This window comes from Parambassis ranga, chromosome 13, assembly GCF_900634625.1.
Source record: "Parambassis ranga chromosome 13, fParRan2.1, whole genome shotgun sequence".
NCBI lineage: Eukaryota > Metazoa > Chordata > Actinopteri > Ambassidae > Parambassis > Parambassis ranga.
Genome location: NC_041033.1, coordinates 2,370,853 through 2,389,581, shown reverse-complemented (window position 1 = coordinate 2,389,581; position 18,729 = coordinate 2,370,853). Strand labels below are relative to the sequence as shown.

At 41.5% G+C, this 18,729-nt stretch overlaps 1 protein-coding gene across 1 annotated transcript in view; it reads right to left on the bottom strand.

Annotated features, from left to right (window-relative positions):
* The window catches only part of bcas3 (BCAS3 microtubule associated cell migration factor), a 275,077-nt gene that overhangs the window by 180,977 nt on the left and 75,371 nt on the right, over positions 1-18,729 (bottom strand). Inside the window, exons 17-19 of the mRNA XM_028420472.1 lie at positions 5,719-5,843; positions 5,468-5,633; positions 5,294-5,391 (exon numbers count right to left, since the gene is read on the bottom strand). Coding sequence (XP_028276273.1) covers positions 5,294-5,391; positions 5,468-5,633; positions 5,719-5,843 — 389 coding nt within the window. The remainder of the gene's footprint in view (positions 1-5,293; positions 5,392-5,467; positions 5,634-5,718; positions 5,844-18,729) is intronic.

Sequence of the window (18,729 nt, the reverse complement as noted above, 5' to 3'; positions counted from 1 at the left end):
CTGGATGTAATGCTGCTAAAGCACACCTGTGGATCATTCGAGCTATAATGAGATGAACTGGCACAGGGGAGCAGAGAGTCACCACCTTTCTGAATATCTTCATGGCGACAATGGAAGAATGTGTGTATTATAAAATAGCAGAGGTCATCATTTAGAGTAAAAAAACCCAAATCAGATCATGTCAGTCTTTCACATCTCTAAGGACACCAGTTATTTAGACTAAAGTATACATTATGGAGGTTTTAAAGGTTAACCTGGAGTCCTGACCTGTCACCCACTGAAAACATCTGTGCATTATGAAACAACACATACAACAAATTAAGCCCACTGAGCAGCTGAAATGGTATATTGGGCAAGTAGGAAAGACATTTCACTTTCATACTACATCAGCGGGTCTTCTCATTTATCACACGAGTGTTGAAAGGGCAGATGATGCAGTACAGCATCACATGACTTGTTTCAACTTGAAACTTGAAACTTGAAAAATGTTACTGGCATTACATTGAAAATAAGAAGATATGTTTATTAAAAACAAATCTTTACTACTATAGTCACATCAATGGTGGGTTTAACTAATGTCTAAATCATTATATTCTTATCCAGAACTCCATTTGCCACTGTGTGTATTTTTCGTTTGTAATTTCATGAAATACTTGAGAAATACAACGCAGCTATCTTAAAAACAATATATAACTGTTTGTGGTGGACAGTTTTATTAGATATAAACAAACAATAATTGAATTTAATTGGCTTTTATGCCTCGCTTACAAGCTTAAATAACCCTGAGAGAAACATACAATTAAAATCCTGGGAAAATAAGAGCAAATCTCCCCGCACGGCTTGTAATATGTTTATGTTGTTACTGTTATTTAGGGTGAACTGGCCCTTTACTGACCTACAGATGCCCTGCTGCATAGGGTGGAAGGGCCAGATTGTGACAGAGAGAAAGAGAGCGAGGAAGACAGGAGGTTTTTCATGTCCCTTTAAGATGGGAGAGAGAAGAACAAAGCCTGTGCTGTGTTACTTATTAAACAAAATCACGACTCCCCTATTTCCTCCCCCTCCCTTCACTCCTACTCCTTCTCTCTGCCTCACTCTCTCTCCTTGCTCTCTGACCCTTGGGGCCAATTGCTGTTCCCTAATTAATTATTGATGTTCTGAAGCAGTTGGTCGACTGGCTGGATCAGGTTTCCAGTGGGTGGGGGTGTGCAGGGAGAGGTGGGCTTTCCATGGAGTCGTGGACAGGCTCCGTTGTGGAGAGCTAGTGGTCATCCCAATGGGTCAAGCAAAGAGAAAGCTCTGTGTGTGTGTGTGTGTGTGTTTTAGTGTGCACGTCAGGAGCCAGACTGACCCCAGCAGTTACAGTCATATCTACTCATCTTAGTGTCCACGTAGCCAGACACTCTGCCTGCTGCTTTTACAATACTAATTACTGGCTCTTCAGTAAGAGGCCGTTAATGCAGGTACACAGAGAGGAAGTGTTTTAAGTGCAAAAAAAGTGCACTGAAGATGAGGGTGTGAATGTATATTTACATGGAAATAACAGGGTCTTGCAGGTAATGACATTATAATTCCTCAAAGTGTAATGGAAAGTCTCATGACAGATGTGTTTGTAAAAGTATGACTACATTTTGTTACTAATAAAATATTTTGCCAACAAACATACTATAATATTTGGCCCAACACAAATGTAAATAATCACTACAACTCAAAAATCCACCTACATGTTTCCAAGGGGAACAAGCTCACCTTTGTTTTCTATTCATTCATAACTCAAAAAACTTTATTGTCCATTTGTTTTTGTTTGTTTGTTTTTCCCAGTTGTTTCTACTGCTAGTTAATCACTGGCTCTTTTTTCACGTGGGGCTGTTGTAATGGAAATATTTGTCTGTTGTTTAACATAAAAAGCTGATTTCAGAAGCACTAGATATTTATACTAAAAATAGGGATTTCATAGGGAAAATGGTGGTTATATTGTTGACATGTATATATTATATCAGACCTGTAACTCAATAATCTGTACAGTTACAATGTTTTTTGCTCAGAAAATATAATACTTCAAGTCACAATACCTGATACTATACTGTCTCTGGCATTGATTATGTACATGCACACCCTCATCAGCAGAAAAACATCCTCCCCTCCACCACAGAAGAACAGAGCTGTCTGTGTCACACTCTTTATTGACTGTGGAGGGTGTGCTTTGCTGAGCTGAAGGCCAGTAGCCAGTGCCCTGTTAGCCAGAGCAGCGAAGCAGGGAGTCAGAACAAGAACAAAGGCTGCCTAGGTATTGATGTAGCCCGACCTCCCGGGGACTGGGGGCCAGGGGCCGGACAGGCCGATCTCCAGGGATAGATAAGGGGCTAACAATCTGATAGATCTGCAGAGCTGCCTGCGCGGCGGACAGAGGATAGCCGTCTTGTCTGGGACGTTTGCTCTATGCGTCTTTATCTCTTTCATTTGTGTTTTTAAAAGATTTATTTTACTTTTCTTCCTTGCTTTTTACTTTTACTTTGCTGCCAGACATTTCACTTGCTCGGCTCTCTCTCAGCTCCTCCACCTGTCTCTCTTCTCACTTTCCTCTCTTCTCGCTTTCCTCTTTTGAGCAGTGCTCTGGCAGATAGGTGCTGGCATACTGACAGACTGGGATAGCTTAGTCATTATATATCATTCAAGACGTATTTGACTGACAGTTCCTTCATTCAGCCAGCGCTACACTTACCCCATCCTTTCTCTGCCTCTCTTTGATTACTGACCCAGTCATGGCGCCACGGTTTCTCTTTACCAAACGCCTGATGCTCCAAAGCCTTCACTCTGGCCCCTCACTCAGAGCAATTAGATCTATTGACGAGGCAACTGTGGCTGGCCTGTCATGGGCCTCAGAGTCCCAAGAGACCTGCCGAGCCAGCCAGTCAGTCAGTCTCCACAATTAGCACATTATATGACAGGTAGAGAGGGGAGGGCCGCGGCCAAAAAGCATAGCCTCTGACGCTGCCACCGTCGGCAGGCTGAAAGGAGCCAGCCAGAAATGCAGGTGGTAAATTATTCACCAGTTTGTTTGCTTCAGAGCAACTCTGCGGTGAGTGGGAGAGGTGTCGGAAAACATTCTGCGGACAGCTAGATAAACATCACCTTCCAAAAATCATGTAGATCAAAAAAAAGTCTAAATGTAGCTAATTAGAATGTGAAAACTTCACATTCATTCTGTTATTACCCAGCTCTGACACCTAAGAAGAAGAAAAAAGCCCATTCACACACTTACCAAGAGGATAATGGGCATTTTTGGAGACGGGAATTCTACTATAGAGGATTCCCTAGGCGCTAAAAACTCAAGACTGCTTTAATTCATCCAGATCACAATACAGCATCTCCTCTGTTTGCGAGCATACTGTATTATGTGTGTCTCTCTCCCTTCCTTATCTCTTCAAGGCTGTGCTGTGCGTTGCAGGGCTGAGTGCTGCCAGTAGCTGCTACAGATGGACAGGTGGAGATAGTGACCATGAAGTGGCGCCACCGCTGCCTTTTATCATCCCGTCCTGGAGGCTCCGGTCTGGCCTGACCTGGGCCCTTCCTCTCCCCATCCTATTCCTTTCCCTGCATACTGCATTTTTAATCAGCCTGGGTCATCCAATATAGAGCCACGAGACCGGAGACCATGGCCTGTCAATCAAGTTCTGCCACCTCTTTGCCTTGCACCACCTTTTCTACAGAGATGGCAATTAGCTAAAGAGGATATATTTAAAGACAGTTGGACCATCATTCTTTGACTTTTCAGTACTTCTTTCTTGCATTCATTCGTTTTTATGTAATTTTCATCTGTCTTATCTGACCCGTTCTCTCTTGTGACATCTCTCTTGGTAATGTAAATTAGACCTAGATACCATAATTTGTTCAGCAAGTAAAAACTAAGTGTCTTTTTTAGTTTTCTCTGAGTGTCCTGATCTTTCTGCTCAGCAAGAGGCGCCTGGACAGGGGGTTTATGGCTGTGCAGAAATTCATCCTAAGGTCAAACAGACTCTTTCTCCTGGATCACTTCTCCGCTGTGCTGCCAAGCCCTGGAGGAAACAGCGGAGGAGAGAGCTGGCAAAGGAGACGCATGCTGAGAAACAGGATGCTGAGAGTTTCCATCAGGGCGCAAAGCACAGAAATGGAAGGTGGCACTCCAAGAGCAACTCAGTCGGTGGTGGCGGTGGTGTATAGAACGCTGGCCCCCGGAGGGAAAATGGCAAGAGCACAAGAAGTGGGTAGAGGGCTGAACAATTATGTTCATAGCGTCTTGACCTCACATGGGTTCACACTTGGTTGGTTAGGGGAATACAGAGCCATGGCGGTGTTATCTGGCTATTGTTAATTGGATGTAAATGCTAATGCAATGAATCTCTCTCATTATGCAGCCAGTTATACTGTTCATGCTGGCAGAGAATAGTGGAAGAAGCTGACGCCCGAGCCCGTCACTGTGACGCGTTCTCATCGCTCTGACACTACTAGAGACCATTAGCACTAATTTGAGAAAATATCCTACCAGTTAGACCTGGAGCACTGCAGAAGTCAATGGAGATGAGTAGAAAAATTAGGGTACACACAGTTACCACTTGCCCTGAAGCACCCACAAGAGATAATTACAGATTTTGTATGTTTATAATTATGGAGTGAGCTGAAAACGCCAGCATATTCCACGGGGGTGGCCAGATCCCGTGTGTGGCCATCCGTGTGCACTGTGCACTTTTGCAAAATGGCCTTTCAGACGGCAACGTAAAGTGCTCACTGCTCTGTACTTGTTATTGAATTAGAGGGAGTTTAGGGTGTCAGCTAATTGGTCTGAGTGCAGCGTCTTATAACAATGTGCTGGCATGTCCTGAAGCAGGCGTGTAGCGTGGAACGCCGGAGGGACGGTTTTACGGTGCAGGGCAGAACGGAAACCTAGGACTCACAGGGTAATGAAACAGCAGAAATATCATGTTTTTTTTCCTCCGAAAAGAAATGATATGGATGCCGACTAGAAAGGTCCCTTCTCAGCATGTGGCACCAATAAGAGGTTGATGACCTGCTTTCAACAGAGTCAGCATGGGAAGTCAAGAGGGAATAGGGGTCAACCCTTTGACTAATGATGCATACAGTACATACAGAAAACATACATGGACGTGTGCGCCTGTGCAACTAAAACATAGAGAGAACTATAGCCCATGATACATGCATAATACAGCCAAACAATTTCAATTTATATTCCTTTTTGCTGTGTTATTTTATATATCTTGAAAATATCAACAACAACACAGCTTTGTGTGACACTTACCAACCAGGCGATACTGATAATGCTGCACTAGGTCTGAGGCCAGCACCAAGGGATGGTTGGAGTTGAAAGGTGGCTGCAGCTCGTTCCACTGCGGAGTCCTGCTCCACAAAAAAAAGCGTCTATAACACTGACAAGATCAGGGACATTTTTACCAAGTTGTAAACTTAATATTACCTGGCTAGAGTCCAGCAGGCCCTCGGACAGGTGCTGAGCTCTAAAGGTGTATCGTCGCTAATCTTCTGAGCTGTGGTAATTGGCCGAGGCTCCAAAACATGCTCCACCAAGTTACCGTAGCAACTGATGATGTACAGAGAGTCAACTACGGACTGCCTGGATTGATCTGTGAGGAGGATAAGAAAGAAGGCAGTGATAAAATAAATTGTTTAAAAACACCCAGGACATTGTTAAGCACACAATGAACTGACCTTTCTCTCTTTTCATGTTGGGGTTGGTGATGAACCAGGAGCGGGACGAGGCAAAGATGGCTGCCACACAGAATTCTCCCCCACTGGACTTGCTCGGGGAGATCTGTGGGGGTGGCTTAGTTTTGCTTAAGGAAGGAGGAGAAGAAAAAAAAAGAACAAAGTAAAAACTACAGTGCAGTGTCTGCAGTGCAAAAGGTGCACCCTGTAGTGTTTGAACACTTCAACATGTCAAACTCCAATTTGTTGTGATTGACTGCCGTCAGAACCGTAACCAAATGAGACCCCAGAGAAGAAGCTTAGGACGTTTTGTCAGAATTAAAACCACATTTCCCATAAACCTTTGTTCCAACTTAGTGGCTGAATTAAATAACACAGACATCCAAGACCTCTACTCACCAATGAGCTTACTTATTATGTAGGAAGTTTCTTAATTTATTTACTGATCCATTAAAGTTTTATCAAATTTATAACATTAATTAAAGCTTATGGGTATGATTTAGAACAACAATTTAACAATTTACACAAGAAATGTAACAGGATTCATATGCATTACACAGCAACATCTGTGAACAATAAACAAACGTCATTAAAAGTGCATTGCATGCAAGGGCCTACGCAGGGTGAAACTGAAAATGTCTGCAAATGAAACAACTGCTTTTATAGCAGAAAATGGAAGACTTCAGTTACAGAATCATTCAGAACTGTGCACTGTGTAAATAATCTTCTATTGTGAAAATGGTTAGTGGTGTAATGTTGAATGTTGTTAAGACAGTTCATGCCTTCCTCTGTTATTTTAGTGGTTGTACAGCGACACAAGGCTGCTGTTTGAATCTGAATTCAGTATGTTTTATTTTCTCAATCTGTGGATTTGCAATCTAGCAGGTTAATGTTTGCATAGTTGTCCTTTCTTTTTGTGTGGTTGCTCTGCAGGAACTGATGACAACTATAACAAACTGTTTTATGGGAGTTTTGGGCCCTGTATGATGGAGTGATCAAAGACGTGAATGCAGCCATCTGTAGTGATAGCCATGAATACAACAGCTCTTTTGGTGTTATATATAAAGAAAACATGTGTAGATATGAGTGGGTAAGATAGCATAATGATTGGTTTGCTCCTCCCTGTGATACTAACCATTTTTTTAAGTTACACTGACCTAAAATACATTTTAATTAACTCATAAAATAGTTTAATGGAACATGTTCTTCATAATAGCAGTGTCCAAGCTGCCTTCTCTGACCGTCCCACTCACAGCTGGCCACAGGAGAGAATTTATTGGAAGTTATTGGATTATTCTGCATGTCAGGACTGTTTGAGATGAAGCGGACACAGAAAGGCTTTTTAGCTGCAATAGGGCTCCCCATATGGTAACAATCAGAGAACAGTAGCAAGATCTGGTATTATTGTCCGGCCTTATAACCAACCTGGACAGTAAAATGTGGTTACAATGGATCAACGCGAGGTGGGCTAAGGTCTTGAAGACCCGTGTTGGTGACATACACTCCCAGATGGGTGCTTAACCTTGACCTCTGAAAAACCACACTGGTATGAAAGTAACATACTAGGTTCTGTCAACACTCAACTGCTAAAAGGAAAAAAAAAAAAAAAAAAAAAAAAAAAAAGGGGCATAGATGCAGAACATTTCACCTGTATTGTAAAAGTTATCACTCATGTATCCTTTCTGCTGCATGGCTTGGCACAGGTGTTTTACATTTTTTGGTTTATGTGGAACAAACACACTATAAGAAGACATGGACAGTTACTGTAAGCAGAAACAGCCCCTATGGATGAATAAAACAGAGAAAGAGAGTTCCATGTGCAACATTAATTAACAACAGAGAAACATAATGCCACTCTTGCATGGTACTTGAGAGCAGGCATTTAAGGAGTGAACATGCATATGCACAGAAAGATTCTAAAATGTGCCACCTGCAGGAAATGCATGCTACATAAAAGTACTATTGTATGTGTGGCGTGCTCAGCTGTCTTCTAGCCATTCTTGGATGCACTGATGAACTATCCCCAGCATGTGGAGCGGTAACAGCTTTGCCATTTCTCCTAAGATCTCTATTTATGCTAAGCAGCTGACTAGTGTCTAGGTCTAATAACTAGTCCTTAGGCTAATGATTCATTATTTTGTACGAGGACATTATTTTTAATATTTCACTTACACATTTATTTATTTAATTTAAAAATTAAAAACTGACACATCAGTCTAAAACTGTTCCTGTTCTAGAAGAGTAATAGATTGCCATGAAACCTTTTACTTGTAGATAGTGTGCAGCCTGCTGAAGTTGGCTGCACACTACAGGAAAAAAAACAACATATAACCTAATAAAGCATGTCATACATGCAGTGAAGAAGTGAAGGCTTGTGGGGGCAGACCATGTGTCCACTAGTTCTACTGATTTCACAGTACCAGGTGCTGAAAGAGCAGTCGCTGGTAAAACTTGCTTTCTGTCAGACTATCAGCACCTCATAAATTACACACTAGATACAAGGAGATGTTGATGTCTTTGTTTGGCCAGTGCTGTATGAAAGAGTGATCAGCATGAAGGAAGTGGTGAAGGTAGTCATAAGAGAGGCTTTTTCTAGCTTGGGTCAAAGGGAGAAAGCTGAACAACCAAATATCCAGAGTAAGCCCCGTCTGAGAAAGGAAGATGGAAGGGGGAGATAAAGTCACACTCAGGATATTGCTTTGGCTAACTCCAGGTTGCCCTTGTCTTCTCCTCCAAGCTCTTCCTCAGGCCTGTGTGTCTGTCAGTGCATCCAGAAGATAAAGAGTTTAACAAACAGTTAGCTATGAGGGATCAGTCACAGTGATGCAAACTTTTTCTGCCTTTTAGTGAGGCAAATTAAAATGAAAACAGACATAAAACATTAGGATTACTGTTTGCATTCAGGAATCCTACTGCGATCCATTAATGTGAAAACAGCTAAAAGCATATTTCGGGAATAGGGGGATACCATATAACTTCTGTTCATTGCTCAAGAAATGGAACAGATATTCCAGACGGTGACTGTGTGGGAGTTCTGAAAAAGTTCTTTGTTGAGGTGTTTAATTGCCGAAAACCCTGCTGTTCTATCTCTCCCATTGCTGGAAAATATGTTAAACCCTCACAGGCCCTGTGGTTCACTGGATTCAATAACCCAGGAAACACAAATCCTATTTGGGAGCAAGCTGATGTTGGTTTTTAGGGGTGAGAGTTCGGGGCTAAGGAATATACCACACAGCAACTTACACTGTGTACTGGGAGATATTCTAACCTCCTCACAGTCTTTATATTGACTTTGGATGTAAATGGTTGAATAATAAATTAAAGAAAAACAGTTTAAATTTGACGGGAGAATAACAAATTATTCAGTACAAGACTTTTAAAATTCTACAGAGATTACTCCATGGAGCCATTTGGGAAGGACTGACCGAGTTGCAACCACACATACTGTGCATACACATAAATAATCACACACACCAATGCATTTGTAAGTCTCGTTCCAACGCAGGCTCCCTGCTGTGGTCTCATAGCTGACGAGCTAGCTTTGGATCTCTTTGAAGAGGCCTCCGCTAGCACCAAGCCTGCCAACAGGACAGAGATCACAGCTCTGTGCCTGTCTCTTCTGGGCACACTGACCACTATAGTTCATTCATCTGTATTTTAAATCATCTTCTTCCTCTTGATCTCACTTAAAGTGGCTTAAAAGTGTTGAGGTTTCTGCCCTTGTGATGGCTCCAGGGCTTAATTCTGCACTCCATATGGAGAGCAACCAGGTTTTGGAGGGCGAGTTAGCCAATGGCACCAAGTTACCAAAAAGTAACCCGATATTATTACATTAGGAAACATAAATATACACAGAGGGACTTGAAAGCAGGAAGAGATAGATGTCACTAAACAAACGCCAAAGAGTTTTTTTTTTTTTTGTTCCCCCTCCACAAGATTTCCTTTTAGCAGGGAGTGGAATCCATTTTCTTTGCAACTTTAATTCACTGAAAAGACTACTCACATGTCATTTCCACTTTTAATTTAACAAATGAGGACTCTTGACTGGGCTAATAGCTTTTCCTCAAGGGCATAATTCAATCTGCGACATCAACCATCAAAGTCCCTTCACATTACTATGTCCAGAGCTAACGTGAGGCGCCTCTGAGGGGGGGGGGAGTGGACGTCCAGTGGCAGCTTCCATTTATTTTCAGGACCCTTGCAATGAACAAATATGATACAGGATTTTCACTTCCATCCAGTGAGCTGTCACTGCACCGATTCTGGGACATATTCTTATCGAGAAAAAGGAGCAAGTAATAAGACTGCAATCAGGAAGGAAAAGAGAGACAGAAAGAAACCAGAGAGAGAGATTGGGGGAAAGAGAGAGGGCAGTCATGTGGAGGACACATCCTTCAACGTCACATTTATTATTTTACAACAGCAGCCCTCGGAAAAGAGGCAGCCTTGAGGCTCTGTTGAACACGCAGCACTAATGACAACCACTGGGGAAACATTGGAGAATGGGCATCAAATGTTCAAGGAGACTTTTATTACCTGTTCCTGTGTGCCACACTAAAAATGCAGCCAGACTGTCCACATTAATTACACTACATTGCAGCATGGCCGTGTATTCGGTCATAGTACATGCTTGGAAATGAAATTTGAGAAAGCAAAGAAGTGTGTTCCTTAATCCCAAAAAGGCACTAAAGGAGAAAATGGTAAATTGTCGTAGCTTATGTCTCAATGCATATGCTACTCAGGAAACAACATAGCTCAAATTTGAGAGCAAGGCGGTTATTGTCGGGGTCAGGATTCCGATGCTAATGATGTGTACCTTTGAAAACTATACGCTCTGAAGTCACTAAGGGCCTAGATTAAGCAGGAGGTGGATAAAGACAGAAAGATAAAAGTTTCAATTAAAAAGTATGAGTGACTGCCCACAACAAAAGACGAAACCCAAGACTTGGGGAAGGCACCACATGCTATTCATTTTCTAAAGTGAATGGAGTCAACAGGGAGGAGCTGGGGAGCAGGGAGCCGGGAAGGGAAAAGTTCACTTCACTGAGCCACTCAATCATCTCTCCATAAGTGACTCTGTCATAATGGGGCTTCTTTTAAAAGCTTGTAAGCATCTGATTTCACGAGACAGCGTTGACAAGAGACTTGGCTTCATCTCCCAGAAGGAAAGAAATCCTTGAATAGGAAGATGGCTGTGCCCTCCAACATGTTTGATTCTCTGTCAGGAACAGTTTATGCATTAGAATTTTACAGATATTTTTTTTTTTCAAAACTGTTAACCAAAATAAATAAATAATAAATTGAAATCACTCTCCACTTCATTTTTGTGTGCTATGTTTGTTTGTTTGTTTGTGTTTTTAATGAATATTCGTTGTAACTAGTTATTCATTTGTCTTCTTTTTTTTGCAAATAAATATTTTTTGTTTGCCTAATTAAACATTTGCAGAAGCAAAACGGTCTTTTTTGCTCAGTTTTCCAACTTTACTATCTCCAAAGAGAAAATCATTTCCAATTCTTTAGAAGCCATTTTTCATAGGAAAAAATTCATAAAGTCAATTTTTTCCAGGCCAGTGTTACATATCTGGAGACTCCCTGCCCTCATATCACTATAGCGCATAGCAAGTATATCATAGGGTTGGTATTCAAGATAGCAAAAGTGACATTCAGGACAGGTCATGGAATGCTTAAAACAAATCAATGGCTCCACAAGGGGAGCACCGTTACAGCCACCATCCACTCCTTTACATGTGTGGACTGCTGAAGGCCTTTACACCTACATATGTAAGCACCATGCCCTTGTCTGATGTTTTGACCATAATATGACCATGTTGTCATATGCCATGTGTAAAAAAATAAAAATAATCCTTTATCAATGTTGAAGCTGGAAGCAAACTCTCTTATTTGATGTAAAAAATACAGGCATTTGTAGCACACTGCCCAAAAAATCCAAATGCTGCAGCTTGTAAAATAATACAAAAAAACAATACAATTAGCTGAAAAGTGCTAAAATCCAGGGGTAACAGAAACATTTTGCAGCAAACATCACTCACATTTTTATAACCACACAACACACTGTTCACAGTAATACCGGAATATGACAAGGCACAATTACTGCGTGCAAACACATCCGACAGAAAAAAACTAAAGTGGGCTAAAAGAAAATTCAAACAACATGTGTTTTACACAAAGCCGTTATTCTTGGAAAAACATCATTGAGGATCCAAAAGTAGAGAAAGAAAAAGACAAGAAGACAGAGATGTCATTTTCTAGTGGGTGGCTCAAAGAAACTGCACGGCAACCAGACCAGAAATGCCCTATAGCCCTATAACATGTCCCCTCAATTACCACCTATAATGCAAACCCACAGCATGCAGTTCTGCAAAAATAAAACCATATATAGCAATACAAAATAGTTGCACCCTACATATAAACACCAACAAAAACATCCCTTGCCCAATAAATGTTGAATCATTCAACTACAAAGATCCACACACATTTAAATACAAAAATAAAAATATGAAGACTTTGCAAGAACACATCCAAAAAAAAAGGGGGGGGGGTGTAAAAATAAAAGATGAGAAAATAAGGACACTCCTCTTTGGGATTTTTCCCCAAGGAATGACTGCACAAACTCTGTGGAATGTGTTGAAAATATATCAGGAGACAGATGAGAGGTAAAAAAAAAAGGAGGCGGTGTGCTGTGGCGGTGAGTGTACGGTTGCATGCTGCTGAGGGAGCCAAGGAAGGGGGGAAAGGCGAAGAAAACTCACCATGGAGTTTTAATGGCAAAACATCCCGCCCCAAAGAGGTAGGGTCTTCATGAGACGGGGAGGTGAGGGGTAGGGGTGGTGAAGGGGAGGGGAGTGGAGTGGAGGGATACAGAGATAGACGGAAAAACCATTATTAAACTAGCACACTTGAACACACTTTTCACATTACATACTTTTTGACGTGTCTGTTTAAGTGCAAAACACATATGAGGCAGGAAACAGAATGTCTGTGCGCTAAGATGGATTTGAAAACCTGCGGGATGGCTTGATGATTCATCTGCGCAAGCTGCTCTGTAAAGTGTGATACCATATATTTGGCAGATGCAGCACGTCCACAGACTTTTTTTTCTTTTTCTACAGACATCTGTCATGTTTTTTTTTTCTCCTCCTTCTTCAACTTTAAAAGAACTGGGTACATGTGCAGAAAGATGTAGGTATGAAATCAACCATGTAAGTACGACACAGAGGATCCTTGGGAAACAGCTCTGATTGTTGAGATTGAGAAAGAAAAGTTTATCCAATTTGTATAACAACTGGGGACACCAGTAAAACTAACAGAACTCAGGCATTGTTGAGACAAGGAGTTGTGTGTTTGCATGCAATTTCTTTTTTTAGTGCGGGTGTGTATTTATGGCTGTGCATTGTCTTATGAATGTAAGTGCCTGTTTGAAAGCGAGGGTGTGGGCAAAATGTGTGTTCACTGTGATTATGTTAACAAGTATGCAGTGTGTGTGTGCGTGTGTGTCTGTGTCCAAGAGTCATCCAGAGTGTCTTTTTCAGGGTGTATTTCTGTCTGTCAGTCTGTGCGTGTTTCTAGTGTTTACAAGACATTAGGAGTGGGAGTGTGTTCCTGTGTTTATTCTGCATGTCCAGAGATAGTGACAGAGCTCCGTAAACAGTTTACAGTAAATAAGCCTTTTCCTTACAGCAATAAAGGTCCGATGAGACTGAACTCTGTCCCCCACAAGCCAACCTCCTCTGGTCATGAAAAACACGATCCCTGGCCAACCAAAGCACTCTGCAGCACTTCTTTATTTTATCACATCCGCCTGGGCCCTCCCTTTCTACAGCACACACAGCCTCCAATTAGTCTTGGTACATGGATGTGTAGAAAAATGTTCCTCCGGGAGAGACAGAGAGCAACAATTTGCCCTGGAATGTCTTACTCCTGGAGCGCCAGTTGACAAATGAACACACTGGTTGGTGTAATGGAGGCCCCCTGGTAAACTGCCACTTATCAAAGAGCTGTGGAGAAAGAGAAGCAGGGGGTTGAATGGTCTCTACCTCCACAGAGCATGTACTGCTGGGGCTTCCAGCTGAGTAAATGGATGGACACCAATGGTAGAGTGATGGACAGACAGGGTGGGATCTCCATGGGGGTTGCAAAGGCCAAGAAGGCTTTGGGGTTTATGAGATGACACTTTTTAACCCCTGGCTTTTTGTTGATGGAATTATTGTTAATGGACAGCTGTGTAATGAGAATTAATAGCATCTGAATAAAAGCTGAAGGGAAGCTACCCATTACTAGAAACAGAACAATGGCAGAACGGCCACTCAGACTCTGGAACAACAAGGTTTGTGAATGACTGAATTATTAGTCTCTGTTGGAATCCAGAACTAATCACCTCCTTTCTAAACACTTTAAGGGACAAAAGAAAACAAGTACAATTGAGTAAATGTTCTTCAGTAGTGTCAAACACTTCCTCTGTTGACCAGGAACTACAGACGCTACACTTCATGTTGCTACAAGCTCATGATGTACAAGATGAACAGGTCATCAGCTGCAAGTGAAGCATGCAACCCCTTTGTTTTCTCTTCATATTTCCTAAATCTACTTCCATCTTCCAAAAACCTTTTAAAAAATGTCATAGTAACAATGTCTCAATGTCTGGAATGTCTTGAATTTTCACATCTTTCTTGTGTCCAGACAATCTAACGAGACAGGACAATCTATAAAGGACAAGCCTCCATAGAGGTTTTATTGTTTCTATCAATTATACTTGTTCATGCTCATCATTCAGAAGTTTACTTTTTGGCCAACAGAAATCGGTTTGTGGGAAAAAAAAAAAAAAAAAAAAAAATCAATCATCTTCAACTACCACAAGGTCAGTGGTTTGATTCCTGGCCCATCCACAAACTGCTCCCAATGGCAGACGAGCACCTTGCATGGCCGCTGATGTGTGAATGTGAACTGTCTGCTTGCAGGTAGAAAAGTGCTAACCATTTACTGGTGAGCAATGAATCTTGGGATATGTTAGGGAAACCTTTGCGACCAGGAAAAAGAAGGACAGATTTGTTGAAGGAGATTTTAAATTGCAGATTTGTCGCACAAATGCATCAAATGAGTTGAGACACAGTTCATATTATTGATGTTTCAGTCTACAAAGTGTCCTATAAATATATATTATGTAAATATATATGTACTGGTTGAAATTTAACTTAAAGAGGAAAAGGCTTTATATCATAACTAGATCGACTGTTGAAAAGTTTGAATTTGGTGGTTCTGAGTAACTGCTTAAAATGCTTTTTATTTAAAGGACAAGTTTACACAAATTTGTAAATGACTATAAAATGGCTTTTATGCCAGCATGTAGAAGAGAATGTATCCTTTAGACACAACCCCATAAAGAAGAATATTCCAGCGATACATATTGAAAAATCCCAAACCTATGCTTTAGTGTTACAAATCAAAATGTCAAAATATAACAAAAGCATGAGGTCATGCTGGGAAAACTGTCCACCATGCCGAGCTGGCAGTAAACAGTCCAGACCTCAGTGTAGACAGAGCGGCCTGGTTACAGTATATGATGACCAGCCTGTTTCAGCAGGTTTGGTGGAGTCCCACACAAGTCAAACATGGGTCACTGCGAGTGGGTGAAAGGGGGAAAGAACAGGAGAGGAGGAAGAAAAGAGTTGTAATCGACCTGTGAGGGCAACGACCCCACTCCCAGAGAATAATCGTTCACACATTCATCTCTTAACCCGTTGGCCCTAATAGCGGCTCTGCCTGGGCCATTAAAAAGGGAGGTAAGTGAGGTGATTTGTGCAAATGGTTTAGCCCTGCTGCCCCGTGGTGCTGGGCATTGCGCTCTTAAAGCCCCCTGGTCTCAGAGAGGCTCTGTAATACAATGGCTCTCGCGCTGTGCTGGCTCTTACACACGCATTACAGTAATCTGAGGGCACATCTGCAGCAGGTCACAGGGTGTCATTTGTTCTTTTGCTGTTGTCTTTCTTGTTACCTCGGCTGCACTTCATCTGCATTTGCTTGCAAATGTCATCAGCGGGATTTGGTCAAGAGTGGTGTTTTGTTTTTGCGTGTGACAATCTTTCCATTTGGATTTTCATTTGTCTGTGTTAAAGTCAGACAGTGTGTAGATGGGATATGTGTGCAGTAGTCCGCTCGCAAATCCCAAATGTGACCCTGACAGGCATTTTGACAAGTTAAATCTATCCTCACAGGACTGTGGAGCGGAGGAACAAGCAGAGCTGACAGGGGATGTTTCTCTTGTAATATTTTTCACAGATTAATTTGGGATGGTGACTTTTCACCAAGAGAATATCTTTTGATTTTCTGACCTGAGTCTTTGGGATTGGATTAATCTGGGTCCAGCCTCTTGCCATATTTGGCTGAGAGCAAACAAGAGGCAGGGGCAGAGCTGACACACCTCTCCATATTCAGGAGGAGACTTTGAGGAATAGCAGAAGTTTGGCTATGTTCCTTCACTCCCTGACCTGGCCTCGTCTGTTGAAGGGGGTGGGGTTATCAGGCGGATGCTGAGCCACATCCGACTACCTCCCCACTTTGAAGCGGGGAAGCACCAAAAGCTAAATTAAGAGAGGAGGCAGCTGTGTGTGAACTTATCAGGGGACTCTGAAGACAAACAGCAGCTTATTTTGCACATTGGTGGTCTGTGGGTCTGGTCACACAAAGGGGGTAAAATCATCAATGTGTGTGTGTGTGTGTGCGTGTGTGTGTCACGGCACAGTGCACACAAAGACAGCTTGGTAGGGAATGTAGGTTAAGCAGCTGGTGTGTTCCTCTGCCGCCCTGCCAACAGGGATCTGCTCATACAGGTGTAAATACAGCTGCCGGACGCTCCTCTCTCTCTGTCACACACACACACACACACATACACACACACACACACACATATATATATATATATATATATATAAAAAGAGAGAGGGGCTGACTGACTGAATCGACAGACAGATGGTGCCTGAGCACTCCTGTGCAAGTATAGCTTGAAAGCATATGATATCACCCCCCCACTCTAGGGGCCAAACCTGCTGCCTCACTCTGTGTGTGTGTGTATTGGTGTGGTGTATTGGTGCAGCGTGTGCATACAGGAGCTGCACAGCTGCATGTCCTGATGCATTAATACTGACGCCTCCTCTGGAGTGAGTGGATGGAAGAGTGGAGGACTGAGGCAGCCTACCAGGCTTTGATAATGTCCTACAGAGCCGATACAGCTGTTTCACTGCTGAGCAGACTGGTGAAATTATTCTACACAAAGAGACAGATTAAGGATGTGTTTAGCTGTATTGACAAGAAAGCTCTACATCTGTCTGAATATATTAACCCTCTGAACCCCAGGAAGAAGTCAAACAGGTCTGTGTTGCAATATATGAATATAACACATAAAGGCGCCAATCATAAAAAAGTATTGATCATCAATTTAATAAAATGTAAATAAACATCACTATGCACAACATATTTCTATGCAAATCAAAAAAATATCATGTGACTTCTGGTCAGCGAGTCAATTAAGGCTTTCCAGTTGAGTTCGATTTTTTTTTAAATGTTAATCTTGTAAAGAGATTTTTTTTGTTGCAAACGTTATTGAGACATATACAATACATGTGTTTGTTTGAAATGTGGTGATTGTAAGCCTCTATCCGGTTGTATTGCCCAACTTTACGCATAACACATTAAAGGACCATCAGGTTATTTAAAGGCTAACGTGATTCTGTTCTTACAGTATCTGACTGTCAGGAATGATTGTTGTTTTCTTTTTTGCACAGTTTTAGAAATGAACCCGAGTGGAAAATCACACTCGTTGTTGGTCATGGAATTTATTGATATTAACACTGAAAAAACTCATCATTACAAGGGTTAAAATATCTAAACTCACCTAAAAGCCACCCTGAGTTTGCTCTCTTGGGATGGAGCTTTCATTTAGCGTTTTTATTCACTGAACTGTCTAACAGGGTCGTTTAGCTAGTATTGTCTGATACAAAAGCACTGACGCTTTATCAATGAACAAAAAATCATAACCTACAACAGTAATTTACACATAATAAGTTTGTTTCTCAAGCCTGACTTTGCTTCAGACTTTTCTTACTAGGATAAAATACTAGGATATATTAAAAAAATATATACATATAATTTGTGTTGTGTTTAGAGTAAGAAATGGGCAAAAGCAATGAAAATTTGAGAAAGAAAGAAAGAAAGATAGAACCCTGGAAAAACAATTACAGAAACAACTTATTGGCAAAGTACAGAACAATGAAGGCCAATACTAATGCTCTATTTACCTTTCCAATGCCTTAAATTAGACTCACCTTGAATTAAACCCACCCCCTACTTTGTTTGACGTTAAATATTACAACTGCAAAACCAAATGCAAACCACCACCGGTATCAGGACATAAACATACCAAGGCAGGACACCACAGCAGCCCATCTGCTATAATCATTTTTACAAAGCAAATGAACTTCGCAGCTCATCTTAATGATTTGGAAACTGGCCTGATGTTGTTTATGTTGACCGCACGATCAGGTCTCTTATTTTTTCATCCTCAAAGCTCACTTATCAAATATCACAGGGAAATAAATCCCTCTCCGTCTGTTTGAATCATTTTAGCATTTCATATTCAAACAGGGCATGAAAATCACATTTAAATGAAAATATTAAAATCTGCCCATATTTGTGGAGCCACCTGTACTGTATGTAAATGCACTTAGCAAAGCTCTGCACTTAATGATGGCCTTAAAACTACATAATTTCAATGCATGGCAAAGTTCCAAATAAAAAAAAAATAAAATAAGAAAAGTGACGCTTCAGAGCAGAGCTATCCATACATATACAACCAAACCGGTTTTCATTCTCTAAACTTCGCCTTGCTGCTGCTCATTTTAATACCGTAGAGCTTGAATATTATTTTAAATTATAGACAGGGCCTTATTTATGTTATTGCAATGCAGGGTGCGTTTTATGTGACAACCAAGTAGCCCAGAGAGT